The sequence below is a fragment of the Salmo salar genome, chromosome ssa09 (genome assembly GCF_905237065.1).
Source record: "Salmo salar chromosome ssa09, Ssal_v3.1, whole genome shotgun sequence".
Classification (NCBI taxonomy): Eukaryota; Metazoa; Chordata; class Actinopteri; order Salmoniformes; family Salmonidae; genus Salmo; species Salmo salar.
The window spans coordinates 141,981,405-142,004,390 of NC_059450.1; the positions used below are offsets into that span (position 1 = coordinate 141,981,405).

Consider the following 22,986-nt stretch of genomic DNA (forward strand, 5'->3'; position numbering starts at 1 on the left):
TATCGTCAATTTATTCCAAGATCAGCATGCAGATGATGTAAGTTAGTGCTTCAAAGTCCCTGTGATAAGGTTAGCGATAAAATGAAGTCCAAACTGAACAGAACTACACTCTCTTCTACCATTGTCTTAAATATATTTAATGGTCTCGTTGCAAAAGCTAAATTGTCGCAAGGGAACTTTTATTTATTTATTTTATTTCACCTTTATTTAACCCGGGTAGCAAAGATTATAGCAAACACCATTGAAACGGAATTGGTGCTCGCTAGCTTTGCAAATTCAGCTATTGTTGGAAGCCAGCCAATATGAAACAAACTATTAAAATTACAAAAGGTTGCAGCATATGTTGTGTAAATGGTGAACTCATACAGCTGTCAACTCTTGTCATTTTAATCCGTTTCACATTTGCTTCCTACCTTTTAGATCGAAGCCCAAATAGAATGATAAAAGATAAGATGATAGAAGCCCATCTCCTACTGTAAATAACCTACACACTGTGTGTGTGTGTAGCCAGCCAGCCAGGTAGAAAAATGGCAGAAAAATAAAAGACAGACAGATTATTTTTCAGTACACCAAAACGCAAAGTAAGAACCCTAGTAGCCTAATATCTCAAAGACTAGTTGATAAAATGTTCATAAGAAAGAAATTAAATTCTAATGAAAATGTTTCACAATGATGTCATTAGGCAGAGCAGGCAACAGATGGCACACAGACAGCAGAGTTGGGGACAGATATGCAGGGACAGACTGGCAGAGACAGGGAGTCTCAGGTAAGTTTGTTGAGTCTTTGTTTGGCAACATTATGAAAGGTTCTCAATGTTTTTTACGTGTAAAATAGGAACATAATTGGAAAATGCCATGGATACCCCCACTCTCAACTTAAACTGGTGACTGAACTAAGATTTGTTAAAGGCAATGGTATTGCTGTTGTGATTAGTTGTGTAGTTTTGGGTACCGGTAGTTAGGAGTACGGCAAACACCTTATTTCTTTGGTTCCTCAATATACATTTACCATATTACAATGTAGGCTATGTGTTACAGCACTACTTTTGGTGTCCCCCTCAGGAATTGCTCTTGAGAAAATTTCATGTAATTGTCCCCTCCAAAGTTGATATCAGATTTTCGCCCCTGCTTGTTGTGTGTCCTTCCCTCTATGCATGCTGAAATCCTGTTGTCCATTTGTTTACTGTAAAATAGCATTGTATCTGGTCAACAAAAAAAATCCAGAAGTTTACTAAGGTTTGGTAACAGGCCGATTGGTCGGCTATTTGAGCCAGTAAAGGGGGCTTCACTATTCTTGGGTAGCGGAATGACTTTAGCTTCCCTCCAGGCCTGAGGGCACATACTCTCTAATAGGCTAAAATTGAAGATGTGGAAAATAGGAGTGGCAATATCGTCTGCTATTATCCTCAGTAATTTTCCATCTAGATTGTCAGACCCTGGTGGCTTGTCATTGTTGATAGACAACAATCATGTTTTCACCTCTTCCACACTGACTTTACGGAATTCAAAAGTACAATTCTTGTCTTTCATAATTTGGTCTGATATACTTGGATGTGTAGTGTCAGCGTCTGCGTAGAGGTGGATCAGGGAATCCCCGCAGCAAGAGCGACATCATTGATATATACAGAGAAAAGAGTCGGCCCGAGAATTGAACCCTGTGGTACCCCCATAGAGACTGCCAAAGGTCCGGACAACAGGCCCTCAGATTTGACACACTGAACTCTATCTGAGAAGTATTTACCCGGATACTTTAAAACTTTTTGGAATTAGTGCTACAGGATGCAAATTTATGTTTGAAAAAGCTAGCCTTAGCTTTCCTAACTGACTGTGTATATTGGTTCCTGACTTCCCTGAAAAGTTTCATATCGCGGGGGCTATTCGATGCTAATGCAGAACGCCACAGGATGTTTTTGTGCTGGTCAAGAGCAGTCAAGTCTGGGGTGAACCAAGGTCTATATCTGTTCTTAGTTCTACATTTTTTTTATGGGGCTTTTAAAGAGCAACCAGGCATCCTCTACTGACAGGATGAGGTCAATATCCTTCCAGGATACCTGGGCCAGGTCGATTAGAAAGGCCTGCTCGCTGAAGTGTTTTAGGGAGCATTTGACAGTGATGAGTGGTGGTAGTTTGACCGCAGACCTATTACGTACACAGGCAATGAGGCAGTGATCACTGAGATCCTGGTTGAAGACAGCAGAGGTGTATTTAGTGGGCAAGTTGGTCAGGATGATATCTAAGAGGGTGCCCATGGTTACGGATTTAGGGTTGTACCTGGTAGGTTCCTTGATAATTTGTGTGAGATTGAGGGCATCTAGTTTAGATCTAATGGTACATTTTCATTAAGCTATTACTCCAGTACATATAGGCGGGAGGCAAGGGGCACATTTTCCTGTCATGCATGTTGGTTTGTTTTGCACAGAACATGGAAGGAGATGATGACCTTTCTTCATTCAGCTAGATCATACATCTTTCTTGGCAGGCTGAGATTTAGCGAGTTCGCTCTGCCATGGCTATTTTAGCCGGTCCTCGCTATTAATGTGGCTAACGTTACTGTTTTGTTTGTCAAATCCAGCCCACATTTGTTTGACTGACATTATATCTCCGCTATTTCAGTAATGGGAGTCGTGCTATTTGAGCATATAACATGTAAACAATAATGGCAACCACGAAGTTATGTTCAGATCAACTCCAATGCGTCTATGAAGTTAGAAAGGATTCCTTCTGTAACCGTTGAGCGTTGGTGGTATAGTGGTGAGCATAGCTGCCTTCCAAGCAGTTGACCCGGGTTCGATTCCCGGCTAACGCAGATATTTCTTCCTCCGTCGTTCCTTTTTTGATGGAGGTTACATTTTAGTACCTGCTTTACCACTATAATAATTAGGTTCGATAAAAAGGTAGACCAAGTAACATACCAAGAATGTCTCTCAAATACTAGCTAAAATCAAAACAATTATCCATCTAGCAGTTCATTGAACAACAACTTGACTGCTCGTGTTGCACCTTTTATGCTCCTTTCATGCTCTTATTTGTTTGGGCTCGTCTGTGGTTGGTTTCAGATGCTGTAATATAGCTAGCTGCATTTATGTTTGATGCTGATGCTCGGTAGTGCTCCGCCTCCTCGAAACTGTCCAGGGTGAGAGGAGCTCTGAGTCACGAGCTGACAGACACAGCTGACCACCCTGAGTGCTAGGCACACGCTTCCATCGCATCAAGTCAAAAAGTATCCTACGCACCATGGCATCGGACGAATTGGCGAGGAAACTGCAGCCCAGGATGGCCGCAGAGCAGGCTCCCAAATTCAACCCGTGTGCACCAGAGGAGACCCCGGTGAAACCGAGCGACTCTGTCCCTGAGCCGCAGGAAAAAGCGGTGGTGGTCATTGTCAATAATGCCACATCCGAACTCACGGCGAAACTCACCCGGAGACTTGACATCAACGATGGGAACGCGGCGCCCAAGCAAGCCAAGGTATTCAACCCCTACACGGAATTCAAAGAATTCTCCCGCAAACAGATCAAAGACATGGAGAACATTTTCAAACGGTAGGCTAATCATTTATTTTTATTTGAATATCATTCTAATATCATTCTTGTGGCAATGGTTATAGCCTATGTTGTGACTTGACTTGATAAAGAGGTGTCCTTAGTTTTGTCTGTAGGGGAGACTGGGGAACAAAGTAACAGCGGATCAGTTGTACTGTAACAGTTTAATAACTCAAATTAGAAACTATTTAGAAAGATGTTATGAAATGTGTTTATGCATGCTTAGTGTGTATACTTGCCGCCTCTCTTTTTTTGATAATAGGCCTGTGGAACCATTCTCCATGTATTTAAACATGTATACTTTTATCAGTAAGATGGAGTCTTTTGATTGGTATAGTTGATGACAATAATTGTTATTGTATTTTGTGGGAGGTGTTTTTATGTAACACAGTACTTAAAATCGTACATAATATTTATACACATTCACATAATTATATAAAATGTCACTTCTTTATATAAAGTTTAGCAGTACAATTAAGATAATACCTTAGAAAAAAAAAGTGAAAGTCAAATTCAGACTTTTGAATGCTAAAAAGATCTTTATATAAATATATTCATTTTGGCTACTCCTTTTTGGTCAATGTGACATGCCTAAAAGATCAAATGGAAATATTTATTTTACATTTTTGTGTATTATCATCAAAATATCAGTTTCAAATAATACTTTTTTAATGCCCTTCATTTTTACCATTGAAGACGGTGTTACATTTAACTCTGCAACCTGTTACGTTTCATCCCGGATACTGTGTCAATTGTAATATTTTACTCCCACCACTTTCGGTTGAATTGTAAAACTGGTATGTCTTAGAAATGTAGTTTATCTATGTTGTTTGTATAAAATATTATTAATCTAACATAAATAGCCTTTTCATAATAAGAAAAAGCCTAAAAGTGTTATTTTGTTCCCTGGACTCCACTATGCATGTTGTAGGCTAGTCACATCCAGGCAAGGTATTGAGTGGGCATGAGGGATTGATTCAGATCACTGTGATAAAGAGAGGACACCTATATATTATGTCAGAGACAACTTACTGAACACAGAATTGACAAGGTGAACTGAGATTGCTGAGTGACCTCTGTCTACTGCTTGTGGAGTTAAATTGTTGTGGAACTTCAGACTGAATGGTCTTCATCTAGCCTTCAACACTTTCCATTTCTGCCATGAATAGATATGAATAATACATGGCCCTATGTAGCTTACATGACAATAATTAATCTCTAGGTTGCTAGCCTAGTGTTATTATTGTATAGGGCAAATCCCCCTTTTTTCTCTACCTCTCATTTAATCCTCTCATAGACTACGTACTGTAATAACCTGGTGTGTGTGTGTGTGTGTGTGTGTGTGTGTGTGTGTGTGTGTGTGTGTGTGTGTGTGTGTGTGTGTGTGTGTGTGTGTGTGTGTGTGTGTGTGTGTGTGTGTGTGTGTGTGTGTGTGTGTGTGTGTGTGTGTGTGTGTGCGTGTGTGTCTAGAGGCTGCTTTGTCACTCCAGTCTCTGCAGCACCAACCCTTTAGGAAATTTGTGGACCCAGTGGGGTGGATATGGGGCTATACTGGGCTTTACTGACATCCTCTGTACCAGGCCAGAATAATGTTTTCTCCTGGGCCAATGGAACTGTACAGTCATTGTGCAACAGTCTTTTTTCACTGGAGGGACAAGGGCCACTCTTCTCAAACACTGGGTCCCCAGTGACACCCCCTCTCCTGTGCGATAATGGCATCTTTGTGTGTGTGTGTGAGGGGGAGACCACTGACGAGAGTAGACTTTACTGTATACAGTGTTTCTCTGGTGAGGGAGAGAGGGGAGATTGAGACTGGACAGCCTAGTAGTGTCCATGTACTGTATTTGCTCAGCGCTATAGGGGAGACTACTTCAGAGCTATAGGGGAGACTACTTCAGAGCTATAGGGGAGGCTACTTCAGAGCTATAGGGGAGGCTACTTCAGAGCTATAGGGGAGGCTACTTCAGAGCTATAGGGGAGGCTACTTCAGAGCTATAGGGGAGGCTACTTCAGCGCTATAGGGGAGACTACTTCAGCGCTATAGGGGAGGCTACTTCAGAGCTATAGGGGAGGCTACTTCAGAGCTATAGGGGAGGCTACTTCAGAGCTATAGGGGAGACTACTTCAGAGCTATAGGGGAGGCTACTTCAGAGCTATAGGGGAGGCTACTTCAGAGCTATAGGGGAGACTACTTCAGAGCTATAGGGGAGGCTACTTCAGAGCTATAGGGGAGACTACTTCAGAGCTATAGGGGAGACTACTTCAGAGCTATAGGGGAGGCTACTTCAGAGCTATAGGGGAGGCTACTTCAGAGCTATAGGGGAGGCTACTTCAGAGCTATAGGGGAGACTACTTCAGAGCTATAGGGGAGACTACTTCAGAGCTATAGGGGAGGCTACTTCAGAGCTATAGGGGAGGCTACTTCAGAGCTATAGGGGAGACTACTTCAGAGCTATAGGGGAGGCTACTTCAGAGCTATAGGGGAGACTACTTCAGAGCTATAGGGGAGACTACTTCAGAGCTATAGGGGAGGCTACTTGCATTTCTGTTGGAGACATTGAACTTGAGGACATTTAATACTTTTGTTCCAGTTAATCTGTGGCTTTGTAGCTACAGGTGCGTGTGAAAACAATGTAGAGAAGGATATTGATTGGTTGGTTGATGCAGTGACACTGCAGTTTTTCCAGGACTATTTATTTAAACTTGAGTTTTACATTTGAGTTTGGCCTAATTTAGCTCTCAGCACAGTTGGAATGGAAGACTCAGTAAGTAGAGGGGGATATGGGTCACAGAGGAGGGGCGCTTGGTATCAACCTTTTTCTTTAGGAGGACGTTAGGTTGATTGAGTGCATTTACTTGAACACGCCTCACATTGACAAACATGCACTTAGATGCGCTTATGAAGAAACATTTTTTAAACATGTCTCTCTCTCTCTCTCTCTCTCTCTCCGTCTCTCTCTCTCTTTCTCCACACACCCACTGCCCCAGATTCTCTATTCTGTTGGTTGAATGTGTCCTCTATCTCCATCGCTTTTGCCCCCTCTCTCCTTCTTCTCTCTACGGCTCTCAAGCTGTTCTGCCTGGGGCAGGTTTTATCCATCTCTCCTATAGCCATCACTGGGGCACTTCCTAGACATATGTCCGTGATTGACATGTGTTGCAGCATTACACACCCATGATAGACACGTGTTGCAGCATTACCCATTCAGGAAAGACACGTGTTGCAGCATTACCCATTCAGGATAGACACGTGTTGCAGCATTACCCATTCAGGATAGACACGTGTTGCAGCATTACACACCCATGATAGACACATGTTGCAGCATTACCCATTCAGGATAGACACGTGTTGCAGCATTACCCACCCATGACAGACACGTGTGGCTGCATTACCCACCCGTGTCGTAAGTGTCATAAGTATAGACTGTCAATGCTTTAGAGTTTGGTTTCAGTGCAAAGCTCAGACCTTGATGATTAATTAGACCACAGTGAGTTGAAGTGCTGCAAAACGTCCATTTCCTTAGTATATCCTATCATTTCTCTGTAGGCTTTTCATTGGCTGAAGCGGAGAGGTCAGGTGTGCTGTCTTTGCCTGACTCATTATTTTCTGAGTGGACACTCCTTCCTTTATCTACCCAAGCCGTCTTTCATCTCCCCCTGCTGTCCTTAGCTTTGCATGCAGGGTACTTGACCCTCTGACCTAGCCACTGGTGGGTAACCTAGATGTGGGTGAGACACATGCTCAGCGGGGGCACACTGATTAGACAGTGGCCAGTCTGTCTGTGTCCTAAAGTTTGCTTGGATGCAGTCGTGGTGGCAGAGCCTAGTTGGAATGAGGGCCAGGGAGGGGGCACTTTGGAATGTTCTAAGCGGGGGTAGGCTAGATTGATGGCAGGGCCGGGCCATTCCATACTAAATTATCCCTCTTCTCTCACCCCTTTACACTCTGCCTCACCCCATCATCTTTTGGTCTACCCTCCTCACCCTCTCTCTCTTCCCTGATGCTGTACCTACCCTCCTCACCCTCTCTCTCTTCCCTGATGCTGTACCTACCCTCCTCACCCTGTCTCTCTTCCCTGATGCTGTACCTACCCTCCTCACCCTGTCTCTCTTCCCTGATGCTGTACCTACCCTCCTCACCCTCTCTCTCTTCCCTGATGCTGTACCTACCCTCCTCACCCTCTCTCTCTTCCCTGATGCTGTACCTACCCTCCTCACCCTCTCTCTCTTCCCTGATGCTGTACCTACCCTCCTCACCCTCTCTCTCTTCCCTGATGCTGTACCTACCCTCCTCACCCTCTCTCTCTTCCCTGATGCTGTACCTACCCTCCTCACCCTCTCTCTCTTCCCTGATGCTGTACCTACCCTCCTCACCCTCTCTCTCTTCCCTGATGCTGTACCTGCCCTCCTCACCCTCTCTCTCTTCCCTGATGCTGCACCTGCCCTCCTCACCCTCTCTCTCTTCCCTGATGCTGCACCTGCCCTCCTCACCCTCTCTCTCTTCCCTGATGCTGTACCTACCCTCCTCACCCTCTCTCTCTTCCCTGATGCTGTACCTACCCTCCTCACCCTCTCTCTCTTCCCTGATGCTGTACCTACCCTCCTCACCCTCTCTCTCTTCCCTGATGCTGTACCTACCCTCCTCACCCTCTCTCTCTTCCCTGATGCTGCACCTGCCCCACTCACTCACCCACTTTCTCTGCATTCCAGAGGCTTTAACCCTTCCCTGCCTTTTAACTCTGCATAACTCATACTCATCATCAACACTACACTCTTAGAAAAATAGGTGCTATCAAGAACCTATAAAAGGGTTCTTCAGCTTTCCCCATAGGAAGGAGAACCCTTTTTGGTTCTAGGTAGAATCCCTTTGAGTTCTATATAGAACCCTTTACACAGAGGGTTCTACATGGAACACAAAATAGTTCTACCTGGAACCACAAATGGTTATCCTATGGGGACAACAGATGAACCCTTTTGGAACCCTTTTTTTCTGAGAGTGTAGTCACAATTCTGACTTTTGATCGAGTCACTGATCGAAAAACAGCCTCTGATGGTAATGCGTTAGTCACTGTGATTTCTGAGGGATGGCTTTTTCACAAATTTCTCTGTTTTCTCCCTTAGAGTCCACAAGTATCTCTGTGTCCGGGGTGAAAATGCACAGACACGTGCACTAGCCTGACGCTTGTCTAAAACAGGCTGCATTAGAGATGAGGAAGTAGCTCTATCAGCCAGCTCTTACCTGCTCCACCTTCACTCAGACACTAGAACACCCTATAGCAGCAGGAGTGACCTGAATACACTCCTGCTGAGAGAGAGAGAGAGAGAGAGAGCGAGAGAGAGAGAGAGAGATGGGGACAGAGATGGTGAGAGAGAGGGGGGAGAGCGAGAGGGAGAGAGAGAGAAGGGGAGAGATATGGTGAGAGGGAGATGGAAAGAGGGGGAGAGAGAGAGGGAGAGGGAGTAGAGAGAGAGAGGGAGAAAGATCAAAAAATACCTTGTCCATGCCAAAAGCCTTGGTATCTATAATTACCATACTGCAGGAAGTTAGCTGTGGGACAATAAGTCCTGACCATGGACCGTAGCTGTGGCACCACTCCCTTACAACGGAAGACATTCCACAACACTGTTGTTTTCTTGCAACATTTCACTTTTGAGTTTTTTGATAGCCAGACAGCCTTTCATTATCTATGTTACGTCAAAGCTTTCGTCAGACTCTTGGTCGGTAGATTGTGGTAGAAAGCTGGGGTGGTAATAGTAGCCCAGAGTAGTATTTTAATGATCATAGTTCTGCCTCTGACTAGGCAGGTTTTCTGTTCTTTCAGCATAACATGTTGTTGTTGTGAGATACTGACTTGCCCCGCTGAGGAGCTGGACTAGGACCTGTCACTAAGCTGTGGAGTGAGTCCTGTATGTACAGGTGACAGTTGCTAAGCTGCTCTGTGGTCATCAGTTACTGTGAACAGTTGTCATACTGGTCAGCTGTGGAGGACCAAACGGAACCAGCTGTCCTTGAACACAGACGGCAGGAAATGTGTGTGTGCGCGCGTGTGCTTGTGTTTGATGGGAATGAATATGGTGAAAGGTCAAGCGTGCTGAATTACAGGGACATGAACAGGAATTAAAGTGTTGGGTGGGTTACAGTGTTGGGTGGGTAACAGTGTTGGGTGGGTTACAGTGTTGGGTGGGTAACAGTGTTGGGTGGGTTACAGTGTTGGGTGGGTAACAGTGTTGGGTGGGTTACAGTGTTGGGTGGGTAACAGTGTTGTGTGGGTTACAGTGTTGGGTGGGTAACAGTGTTGGGTGGGTAACAGTGTTGGGTGGGTTACAGTGTTGGGTGGGTAACAGTGTTGGGTGGGTTACAGTGTTGGGTGGGTAACAGTGTTGGGTGGGTAACAGTGTTGGGTGGGTTACAGTGTTGTGTGGGTTACAGTGTTGTGTGGGTTACAGTGTTGGGTGGGTAACAGTGTTGTGTGGGTAACAGTGTTGGGTGGGTAACAGTGTTGGGTGGGTTACAGTGTTGGGTGGGTTACAGTATTGGGTGGGTAACAGTGTTGGGTGGGTAACAGTGTTGGGTGGGTAACAGTGTTGGGTGGGTTACAGTGTTGGGTGGGTAACAGTGTTGGGTGGGTTACAGTGTTGGGTGGGTTACAGTGTTGGGTGGGTAACAGTGTTGGGTGGGTAACAGTGTTGGGTGGGTAACAGTGTTGGGTGGGTTACAGTGTTGGGTGGGTAACAGTATTGGGTGGGTGTAGATTGATGTTCAACAGGACAACACGTGTTTCATTGGGGGTTTCATCAGTATCAGTGATTTATTTTGGGATGGGTGTTAGGCGTAAGCAAAGAAAGGTTTCTCTTTAAAGTGATGGGTGGGGTTCGAATCAGTGGTCCTTTGTGCTACTGAGATGATGATATGAGATGATGATATCTTTAGGCTGATTGTTAGGAAGTTAATAGTCCTAAATCAGGTTGTTTTGAAGGGAGGGGGTTTAGTTCCTCTGGACTTTTGAAGAGTTAGCCTGAAAAAATGACCTCTCTCTTTTTGGTCTCTGGTCTGACCAGATTACACTCCTACCATTCAGGCGTCGGCAGATAGGAGCACACGTGTGTGTGTGTGTGTGTTTGAGTGAGTGTGTGTGTGTGTCTGTCTGTGTGAGAGAGGGAGAGTGTGTTTCCTCACTCACACCCAGATCCAGTGCCTCTCGACCAGCTGTGTGAAAGGATCTATAAATACTTCCTGTGTCAGATAGACAGACAGACAGACAGACTCCTTGCAACCCGCCCCCCCTACACACACACACACACACACACACACACACACACACACACACACACACACACACACACTTCTGCTCTATCTCTATCTCACTCAGTCATCTCTCTTTGTTTTTCAATTACTCCCTGGATCTGTTTATCTAGGATCCCCAAAAGCCTTGATTCATCTGTTGTTTGTCTGATGACAAATGAGTGTGTTGTGTTTAACTGTGATTGATCAGGGAAAGTTGGTGTTTGTGTGTGTCAGTCAAGCAAAGGTAGCTGTCTGGTTAGTGTCAACCACTCGCATCACTATTCCTGACATCGGACCGAACTTAGAAAAGGCTGAACTTAGAAAAGGTTTGGCAAATATCTTACTAGATCCGGGAGGTTTTTCTGAGCATTTGACCTGACCATGAGAAACACCTCTAGTTGTTGGCTATATAACTATCTATGGCCATCGCTTTTGTCCTTTATGACAGACTTGACATGTTTCCTCTCCTGGTAATTGAATGTGAGGTAGTGTAATGTCTTTTGTACCTTCCTCACTCCCTGGCTGTATGTAGACACACCTCTCTGTAGGTTTGACAGTGGTAAGGAGGGCTTCATAAAGTTGGGATGTTATAATGTAAGTTAATTGATCTACCCTCTTCTCTCTGTAGGTTTGACAGTGGTAAGGAGGGCTTCATAAAGTTGTGATGTTATAATGTAAGTTCATTGATCTACCCTCCTCTCTCTGTAGGTTTGACAGTGGTAAGGACGGCTTCATAGACCTGATGGAGTTGAAGCTGATGATGGAGAAGCTGGGAGCTCCTCAGACCCACCTGGGCCTCAAGAACATGATCAGGGAGGTGGATGAGGACTTCGACAGCAAGCTGAGCTACAGAGAGGTGTGTGTGTAGTGTCCCTGTGTGTGTGCCTGAGTGAGTCAATGCCTGACCAGGCCTGTTAATTACAGTGTGTATTCTTTAACTGCAGTAACACATACAATACCTTCAGAAGGTATTCACTCTCCTTGAGTTTTTCCACATTTTGTTGTTGCAGCCAGAATTTTGTTTTGTCACTGGCCTGCACAAAATACCCCATAGTGTCAAAGTGGAATTATGTTTGTGAAATGTTTACAAATTAATAAAACATTTAAATTTGAAATGTCTTGAGTCAATAAGTATTCAACCCCTTTATTATGGCAAGCCTAAATAAGTTCAGGAGTAAAATTGTGCTTAACAAGTGACATAATAAGTTGCACGGACTTACTCTGTGTACAATAATAATGTTTAACAAGATTTTTAATTGACTACCTTATCTCTGTACCCCACACATACAATTATCTGTCAGGTTCCTCAGTCGAACAGTGAATTTCATACACAGATTCAACCACAAAGACCAGGGAGGTTTTCCAATGCCTCGCAAAGAATGGAACCTATTGGTACGTAGATGGGTTAAAATGTTTAAAAAAAGCAGACATTGAATATCCCTTTGAGCATTGTGAAGTTTTTAATTACATTTTGGATGGTGTATCAATACACCCAGTCACTGCAAAGATACAGGCGTCCTTCCTAACTCAGTTGCCGGAGAGGAAGGAAACCGCTCAGGGATTTCACCATGAGGCCAATGGTTACAGAGTTTAATGGCTGTGATAGGAGAAAACTGAGGATGGATCAACAACATTATAGTTATTCCACAATGCTAACCTAGTTGACAGAGTGAAAAGAAGGAAGCCTGTACACAATACAAATATTCCAAAACAGGCATCCTGTTTGAAACAAGGCACTAAAGTAATACTGAAAAAAAATGTGACGAAGCAATTCACTTTTTGTCCTGAATACAAAGTGTTAGGTTTGGGGAAAATCCAATACAACACATGACTGAGTACCACTCTCCATATTTTCAAGCATAGTGGTGGCTGCATCATGTTATGGGTATGCTTGATATCGTTAAGGACTGGGGAGTTTTTCAGGATAAAAAATAAATGGAATGGAGCTAAGAACAGGCAACATCCTAGAGGAAAACCTGGTTCAGTCTGCTTTCCACCAGACACAGGCCAAATCTACACTGGAGTTGCTTACCAAGAAGACAGTGAATGTTCCTGAGTGGCCGAGATACAGTTTTGACTTAAATATGCTAGAAAATCTATGGCAAGACCTGAAAATGGTGTCTAGCAATGATCAACAACCAATTTGACAGCTTGAATAATTTTTTAAAGAATAATGAGTAAATGTTGCGCAATCCAAGTGTGGAAAGCTCTTAGACTTACCCAGAAAGACTCACAGCTGTAACTGCTGCCAACGGTGCTTCTACAAAGTATTGACTCAGGGGTGTGAATGCTGTAAATTAGATATTTCTGTGTTTCATTCTAATAAATGTGCAAACATTTCTAAAAACATGTTTTCACTTTCTCATTATGGGGTATTGTAAAAATCCATTTTGAATTCAGGCTGTAACACAACAAAATGTGGACTAAGTGAAGGAGTATGAATACTTTCTGAAGGCGCTGTACTCCCTTCAAGACAGTCTGTAAAAGGGTGCATCTCATTATAACTCTGCGAGTGTATGGGGAGGAGGAGGAGGACGGGGGAGATAGATAGATACAGAGAGAACCTGGAGAGGAGTCCCCTCTGCCAGCTGGTATGGAGACTCTACTTACAAACACAGACTCCACAGAGCCCCCGGACAGCAACACAATTAAACGAAAAGATAGTTAGTTGACACATTGGAAAGAATAATACAAAAAAAACAGAGCAAACTGGAATGTTATTTGGCCCTAAACAGAGAGTACACAGTGGCAGAATACCTGACCACTGTAACTGACCCCAAATTAAGGAAAGCTTTGACTATGTAGACTCTGTGAGCTTGGCCTTGCTATCGAGAGAGGCCGCCATCGGCAGCTCTCAAGAGAAGACGGGCTATGTGCCCACTGCCCACAAAATGAGGTGGAAACCGAGCTGAACTTCCTAACCTCCTGCCAAATGTATGACCATACCAGCGACACATATTTCATTCAGTTTACACAGACCCCAAAAGAATTTGAAAACAAATCCAATTTTGATAAACTCCCGTATCTATTAGGTGAAGTACGACAGTGTGCCATCACTGCAGTAATATTTGTGCCCTGTTGCCACAAGAAAAGGGTAACCAGTGGAGCATAAACACCATTGTAAATACAACCCATGTTAATGTTTATTTTCTCTTTCATACGTCAACTATTCTTACATTGTTACAACATTTGTCTATTATTTTAAAACTTTTGTGTGGGTGATGTTTACTGTTCATTTTGTATTGTTTATTTCCCTTTTATTTCTTGTCTATTTCACTTGCTTTGGCAATGTAAACATGTTTCCCATGCCAATAAAGCCCTTTGAATTGCATTGAATTGAGAGAGAGAGAAACTGATTTACGACAGGTAGCACACTCCTGCATGACTTAGCCTCAGCCCCCTCCCATGACCTATCTCCCCTTCCACCTCCTACTCCCCTCCCTCTCTCTCCTTCTATTTCCTACCCCCTCTCTCGCCCTTCTTACTCCCCTCCCTCTCTCCCCTTCTATTTCCTACCCCCTCCCTCTGTATCTTTCCTACCCCCCCTCTCTCCGTGTCTTTCCTACCCCCCCCCTCCCTCTGTATCTTTCCTACCCCCCCTCTCTCCGTATCTTTCCTACCCCCCCTCTCTCCGTATCTTTCCTACCCCCCCTCTCTCCGTATCTTTCCTACCCCCCCTCTCTCCGTATCTTTCCTACCCCCCCCTCTCCGTATCTTTCCTACCCCCCCTCTCTCCGTATCTTTCCTACCCCCTCTCTCTCCTTCTCTCTCACATACTCACAGGGTTTAACAGGTGATAGGGGCAGCTGAACAGAGATACAAAGACTCTGTTTGGTTTGAGCTCTGAGGCATTGACTAAAGCCCAATCCTTGCTTCTGTCTGCCTCTCATTCTCCTGATTGGAGTAGCTGAGTTTCACACAGCCACCTTTCACACAGTCCCTAGGACCACTGGTGGTCAGGCTAGATGGGTTATTCTATCACCCTTCTGAGCCTGGTTCCTCTCTAGGTGTCTTCCTAGGTACCTGTCTTTCTAGGGAGTTTTTCCTAGCGACCGTGCTTCTATATCTGAATTGCTTTGTGGTTTTAGGCTGGGTGTCAGTATAGCACTTTGACAACTGCTGATGTAAAAAGGGCTTTATAAAATACATTTGATTGATTGATATTAGGTCGCTACATCAAGGTCACACACAAAAAACACATTCATAGGAGGACAGTTCTGACACTAAGCCCACAGACATGAACAGTTGTTATAACATCTATATGATGTTATGATATTACAAGGACCAGGTATCACTTCTATATGATATTAGAAGGAACCGTTATCACTTCTCTATGATGTTATGATATTAGACTGTTAGGTACTTATTGATGTTGTGAAGCTTTGTAGGGATTGTTATGACAGACTATTGTTGTGGCAGTACATGAAATATAGGGCCCTATATTTAGCAAAAAATCAGTTTGTAGTTGTTTTTAGAGCTAAAATAATTTACTATGACCTACAATAACATCTTATGTTTATTTCACAAATGCAGTGCACTGTAACTCCTGTATATATTCTACTGACCTAATCTACTGACCTAAAAAGTTTAGATACAGTTGAAGTCGGAAGTTTACATACACCTTAGCCAAATACATTTAAACTCAGTTTTTCACAATTCCTGACATTTAATCCTAGTAAAAATTCCCTGTCTTAGGTCAGTTAGGATCACCACTTTATTTTAAGAATGTGAAATGTCAGAATAATAGTCGAGAGAATTATTTCTTTCATCTTTTATTTCTTTCATGACATTCCCATTGGGTCAGAAGTTAACATACACTCAATTAGTATTTGGTAGCATTGCCTTTAAATTGTTTAACTTGGGTCAAACGTTTCGGGTAGCCTTCCACAAGCTTCCCACAATAAATTGGGTGAATTTTGGCCTATTGCTCTTGACAGAGCTGTTGTAACTGAGTCAGGTTTGTAGGCCTCCTTGCTCGCACACGCTTCTTCAGTTCTGCCCACAAATTTTCTATAGGATTGAGGTCAGGGCTTTGTGATGGCCACTCCAATATCTTGACTTTGTTGTCCTTAAGCCATTTGCCACAACTTTGGAAGTATGCTTGGGGTCATTGTCCATTTGGAAGACCCATTTGCGACCAAGCTTTAACTTCCTGACTGATGTCTTGAGATGTTGCTTCAATATATCCACATAATTTTCCTTCCTCATGATGTCATCTATTTTGTGAAGTGCACCAGTCCCTCCTGCAGCAAAGCACTCCCACAACATGATGCTGCCACCCTGTGCTTCACGGTTGGGATGATGTTCTTCGGCTTGCAAGCCTCCCCCTATTTCCTCCAAACATAACGATGGTCTTATGGCCAAACAGTTCTATTTTTGTTTGATCAGACCAGAGGACATTTCTCCAAAAAGTACGATCTTTGTCCCCATGTGCAGTTGAAAATTGTAGTCTGGCTTTTTTATGGTGGTTTTGGAGCAGTGGCTTCTTCCTTGCTGAGCGGCCTTTCAGGTTATGTCGATATAGGACTTGTTTTTACAGTGGATATAGATACTTTTGTACCTGTTTCCTCCAGCATCTTCACAAGATTCTTTGCTATTGTTTTGGGATTGATTTGCACTTTTCGCACCAAAGTACATTAATCTCTAGGAGACAACGCGTCTCCTTTCTGAGCGGTATGACGGCTGCATGGTCCCCATGGGGTTTATACTTGCGTACTATTGTTTGTACAGATGAGCGTGGTACCTTCAGGCATTTGGAAATTGCTCCCAAGGATGAACCAGACTTCTGGAGGTCTACAATTGTTTTTCTGAGGTCTTGGCTGATTTCTTTAGATTTTCCCATGATGTCAAGCAAAGAGGCACTGAGTTTGAAGATAGGCCTTGAAATACATCCACAGGTACACCTCAATTAGCCTATCAGAAGCTCTAAAGCCATGACATCATTTTCTTGAATTTTCCAAGCTTTTTAAAGGCACAGTCAACTTAGTGTATGTAGACTTCTGACCCACTGGAATTGTGATAGAGTGAATTATAAGTGAAATCATCTGTCTGTAAACAATTGTTGCAAAAATTACTTGTGTCATGCCGACTTGCCAAAATGTCCTAACCGACTTGCCAAAACTATAGTTTGTTAACAAGAAATGTGTGGAGTGGTTGAAAAACGAGTTTTAATGACTCCAACCTAAGTGTATGTAAACTTCCAACTTCAACTGTATGTATACGTCTGTTTGAGCCTCTCTCCCCCACCCTGATGTTTCCCTCCCTCCTCCAGTTCCTGCTGATCTTCAGGCGAGCAGCGGCAGGCGAGCTGCAGGAGGAGAGTGGTCTGATGGCTCTGGCCAGACTGTCTGAGATAGACGTCTCCACAGAGGGAGTCATGGGGGCACGGGACTTCTTTGAGGCTAAGGTAGGAGTGGGATGGAGGAAGAGTGTGTGTGTGTGTGTGTGTGTGTGTGTGTGTGTGTGTGTGTGTGTGTGTGTGTGTGTGTGTGTGTGTGTGTGTGTGTGTGTGTGTGTGTGTGTGAAAAGGGTTGGCTATGTGTCAACATTATAGAATCAATTCCCATGATGAACCAGGGTGATTGGACAAGGGGAGGGTGTGTGACGTGTGTTAAGTGTTTCAGATGTATAGTTGTGAATACTTGAGGAAATGCAGGTCACAGTAGGTGGGCCACAAGCGCTCAGCTATTTTAAGACCTGACGTGCATTAGCTGGCCTGATTCATTCCTCGTCTCTCCCATCATAACAGGATTGTACACCAGCATGTCTTAGGCCACATCCACCTCTAGTGGACAGAGAGAGAAATACAGTGACTGTGTGTGTGTGTGTGTGTGTGTGTGTGTGTGTGTGTGTGTGTGTGTGTGTGTTCTGTGCTGTTTTTGAGTTTGCAGTGTAGATTGAAATGATCTAATGTTTCAGGTACAGATTCAGTAGTGATGGAATTCAGTGGTGTTATACAGTGCATTCTGAAAGTATTCAAACCCCTTGAGGTTTTCCACATTTTGTTATGTTTCAGCCTTATTCTAAAATAGATTACATCGTTTTTTCCCCTCATCAATCCACACCCATAATGACGCCCATAATGACAAATCAAAAACAGGTTTTTCAACATTTTTACAAATGACGCTACAAGCTTGGCACACCTGTTTTGGGGGTTTCTTCCATTCATCTCTGCAGATCCTCTCAAGCTCTGCCATGTTGGATGGGGAGCATCAATACACAGCTATATTCAGGTCACTTCAGAGATGTTTGAACAGGTTCAAGTCCGGGCTCTGGCTGGGCCACTCAAGGACATTCAGAGACTTGTCCCGAAGCCACTCCTGCATTGTCTTGGCTGTGTGCTTGGGTTGTTGGCCTGTTGGAAGGTGAACATTTGTACTTTGCTTCGTTCATCTTTCCCTCGATCCTGACTAGTCTTCCAGTCCCTGCCGCTGAAAAACATCCCCACAGCATGATGCTGTCACCACCATGCTTCACAGTACGGATGGTGCCAGGTTTCCTCCAGACGTGACGCTTGGCATTCAGGCCAAAGAGTTCAATCTTGGTTTCATCAGATCAGAGAATCTTGTTTCTCATGGTCTGAAAGACCTTTAGGTGCCTTTTTGGCAAACTCCAAGCGGGCTGTCATGTGCATTTTACTGAGAAGTGGCTTCCATCTGGCCACTCTGCCATAAAGGCCTGATTGGTGGAGTGCTGCAGAGAAGGTTGTCATTCTGGAAGATTCTCCCATCTCCACAGAGGGACTCTGGAGCTCGGTCAGAGTGACCATCGGGTTCTTGGTCACCTCCCTGACCAAAGCCCTTCTCCCCCGATTGCTCAGTTTGGCTGGGCGGCCAGTTCCAGGAAGAGTCTTAGTGGTTCCAAACTTCTTCCATTTAATAATGTTCTTGGGGATCTTCAATGCTACATAAATGTTTTGGTACCCTTCCCCAGATCTGTGCCTCGACACAATTCTGTCTCTGGGCTTTTTGGTTTATACATTTACCACCATTTCTAAAAACCTGTTTTCACTTTCTCATTATGGGGTATTGTATGTAGATTGATGAGGAAAACAATTCATTTGATCCATTTTAGAATACGGCTGTAGTGTAACAAAATGTGTAAGAAGTCAAGGGATCTGAATACTTTTCGAATTCACTGTATAATCCCTGGCTGTACTGTAGATCTAATAGTGTGTTGTATGGTGCAGGTGCAGGCTCTAAAGGTGGGCAGTAAGTTTGAGGCTGAGATCCGAGAGGAGCAGGAGGAACGGAAGAGACAGGCGCTTGATAGGAAACAGAGACGGGCTGCCTTCAAAGAGCTGCAATCTGCCTTCTGCTCATAATGCAGTGCACACACACTGAAACACACACACTGAAACACACACACACACACACAAACTAAAACATGCATGATCATGCGCATACTCACTTGCACATTAAGGGATGTTTTAAAGGAGTTCCATAGCTTCCCTGAATACACACATAATAATATTTGATTGAATAATGAAAGTTTGATATTAAGGTTATTGTTATGATATGACTGATGTGATTTATTGTTTTTATTGTTCTAATTAACATGATTGTATTAGCTATTTTACACAAAATTCTCACTTAGTTTAAACAGTGAGGTCATACCTATTTTAAGAAAATAGATTTATAATTCCCATCAATAATTAAATTGTTTAATGTTTGATGTACATTACAGAAAAGGTTATGTGGAGCAATGTATTGACCAATTTATGCGTAGAAGGCAAAGGAACGTTAAAATACCTGTGTCCAAAAAAAGTCCCTAGGCACCTTTTTCTGTTGAAACCTTTAAAAAATCACTAAATGAATATATGTTTTTACTATTGGCATATTGTAGGTGGTGCTGTTTTATTGAATATTGACCTGTAATCCATGTTTGTTTAATTTCTAGAAACATACCATCATGTAACACTGTAGCATTATGCTGTCTTATTTGTTCTGAAATGAAAAGGAAATGGATGTATTGTATTTTTCCATAAATAAAACAATGGTAATCACATTCTGTGTGCTTTCTCAATAATGTGTTTATTCTAGTGATGTCATAATTTGCTGGTCTGATAAGTTTCAAACAGCTGTCGTACAGTACCGGTGAGGAAAGACAGGAGGCCGCTTGGTAGCGAGGCTGACTTGATGCATTTGGAAAGTATTCAGACCCCTTGACTTTTTCCACGTGTGTCATTGTCGTGTGTGTAGGTGGCAGGGAAGTCAGGCGCAGGAGAAACCAACTTGGTGTAACTGGAGTAGTTTAAATTAGATAAAACAAACTCCAAAAACCAACGTACATAAAAAATAACATGGGTAAAATAACCCGTCGCGCACCAATACAAAATACACAAACACATAACCACAAACAATCTCCGACAAGGACATGAGGGGAAACAGAGGGTTAAATACACAACATGTAATGAATGGGATTGGAACCAGGTGTGTAGGAAGACAAGACAAAACCAATGAAACATGGATCAATGATGGCTAGAAGACCGGTGACATTGACCGCAGAACACCACCCGAACAAGGAGGGGCATCGACTTCGGCAGAAGTCGTGACACACATTTTGTTACATTACAGCCTTATTCTAAAATTGATTACATTCTAAAAAGTGTCATCAATCTACACACAATACTCCACAATGACAAACCAAAAACTGTTTTTTTAGACATTTTTGGAAATTTAGAATAAAAAAACAAAACTGAAATATCACATTTACTTAAGTATTCAGACCTTTTACTCAGTACTTTGTTGAAGCACCTTTGGCAGTGATTACAGCCTCAGGTCTTCTTGAATATGACGCTACAAGCTTGGCACACCTGTATTTGGAGAGTTTCTCCCAATGCTCTCTGCAGATCCTCTCAAGCTCTGTCAGGTTGGATGGGGAGCGTCGGACATGGGGAGCGCCGGACATTATCCCTACAGTGAAGCATGGTGGTGGCAGCATCATGCTGTGGGGATGTTTTTCAGCGGCAGGGACTGGGAGACCAGTCAGGGATGAGGGAAAGATGAACGGAGCAAATTACCGAAAGATCCTTGATGAAAACCTGCTCCAGAGTGCTCAGTACCTCAGACTGGGGACAAATGTTTACCTTCCAACAGGACAACGAACCTAAGCACACAGTCAAGACAATGCAGGAGTGGCTTCGGGACAACTCTCTGAATGTCCTTGAGTGACTCAGCCCGAACTCGGACTTGAACCCGATCAAACATCTCTGGAGAGACCTGAAAATAGCAACTGAATACTTACTGAGCACTCTGGAGCAGGTTTTCATCAAGGATCTCTCGGTAATTTGCTCCGTTCATCTTTCCCTCATCCCTGACTGGTCTCCCAGTCCCTGCCGCTGAAAAACATCCCCACAGCATGATGCTGCCACCACCATGCTTCACTGTAGGGATAATGTCCGGTTTCCTCCAGACGTGACACTTGGCATAAAGGCCAAATTGTTCAATCTTGGTTTCATCAGACCAGAAAATTTGTTTCTCATGGTCTGAGAGTCTTAGGAGCCTTTTGGCCAACTCCAAGCGGGCTGTCATGTGCCTTTTACTGAGAAGTGGCTTCCATCTGGCCACTCTGCCATAAAGGCCTGATTGGTGGAGTGCTGCAGAGAAGGTTGTCATTCTGGAAGATTCTCCCATCTCCACAGAGGAACTCTGGAGCTCGGTCAGAGTGACCATCGGGTTCTTGGTCACCTCCCTGACGAAGGCCCTTCTACACGATTGCTCAGTTTGGCTGAGCGGCCAGCTCTAGGAAGAGTCTTGGTGGATCCAAACATTCTTCCATTTAAGAATGATGGAGGCCACTGTGTTCTTGGGGATCTTCAATGCTACAGAAATGTTTTGGTACCCTTCCCTAGATCTGTGCCTCGACACAATTCTGTCTCGGGGCTCTACCTACAATTCCTTTGACCTCATGGCTTGGTTTTTGCTCTGACATGCACTGTCAACTGTGGGACCTTATATAGACAGGTGTGTGCCTTTTTATAAATAATGTCCAATCAATTGAATTTGCCACAGGTGGACTCCAATAAAGTTTTAGAAACATCTCAAGGATGATCATAAGTTAATTTCCGAGTCTCATAGCAAAGTGTCTGAGTACTTATGTAAATAAGGTATTTCTGTTTTTTTATAAATTTGCAAACATTTAGAAAAACCTGTTTTCACTTTGTCATTAAGGGTATTGTGTGTAGATCGAGAATGCTTTATTTAATCCTATTTAGAATAAGGCTGTAATGCAAGAACATTTGGAAAAAGTCAAGGGGTCTGAATACTTCCACTGTACTAACAGGAGGCAGCATGGTAGCGAGACTGACTTGGTTTAGTACCGTACACGCCCAGCTGTAATACCATGGTCATACAGGATTACATTTTGTAGCCAATTGCCATCCACATTCAACATGTATATAATATTATGTGTTATTGTGAGAGAACCTGTGAAATGAAGTATGAGAAAGTATGAACAAGTAATGTTTCTCCATTTGAATTGTTCAGAAAATATTATTTTATTTCATGTAATGTACACTGTACAAGCCATTGGAACATGTATTATGTTACAATAAGATTTAATCTCTGAAAATCAGGGCTTTCCATAACATTATTTTCATTTACTTTTTAATATTTGTGTTTTGCTGTTGACTCATGCATACATGCATGATGTAATGGTGATTTTCGTCTTTACATAAATTCAAAGGGAAAACGTAAAGATGATCTACTGACATCGTTCTCCAAACCTTTAACCTATCACTAAAGTGCTCAATCTAAAGTCATAGCATTTTACATATTGAACATGTGTAATCAATGTATAACATAGTATTACATTTAATCTTTGGCTAATATTTGGTGTAAATAGGCACACACTGATTTCAGTGAAGACTTCTTATAAACATTTAAGGCAGTAATCTAATACATTTTCAGTTAAATCAACTGATATTTTCTAATGCATGATAGACATTTCTGACAGTTCAATATTATATACCTCAGTTTAAAATTATTGAAGACATTGAGTTGTCACCTTTCAAAGTAGGCTCCTCTAGACTACAGAGGCTGCGTTTACACAAACAGCCAAATTCTGATATATATACAGTACCAGTCAAAAGATTGGACACACTTACTCATTCAAGGGTTTGAATTCTACGTTGTAGAATAATAGTGAAGACATCAAAACT

General features: G+C 43.1%; 1 protein-coding gene and 1 non-coding gene across 2 annotated transcripts; both read left to right on the forward strand.

Moving 5' to 3' along the window:
• The first annotated feature begins 2,733 nt into the window (after positions 1 to 2,733).
• Positions 2,734 to 2,805, forward strand: trnag-ucc (transfer RNA glycine (anticodon UCC)). The gene has a single exon. It is a non-coding gene; the product is annotated as a tRNA-Gly (tRNA).
• Positions 2,806 to 3,161: 356 nt separating this feature from the next.
• efhd1 (EF-hand domain family, member D1) lies at positions 3,162 to 19,831 on the forward strand. The gene is given in 4 exon segments (NM_001146454.1): positions 3,162 to 3,541; positions 11,535 to 11,682; positions 17,098 to 17,232; positions 19,015 to 19,831. Coding segments are annotated over 4 exon segments (726 nt in total). The 5' UTR covers positions 3,162 to 3,233; the 3' UTR covers positions 19,150 to 19,831.
• Positions 19,832 to 22,986: the final 3,155 nt, after the last annotated feature.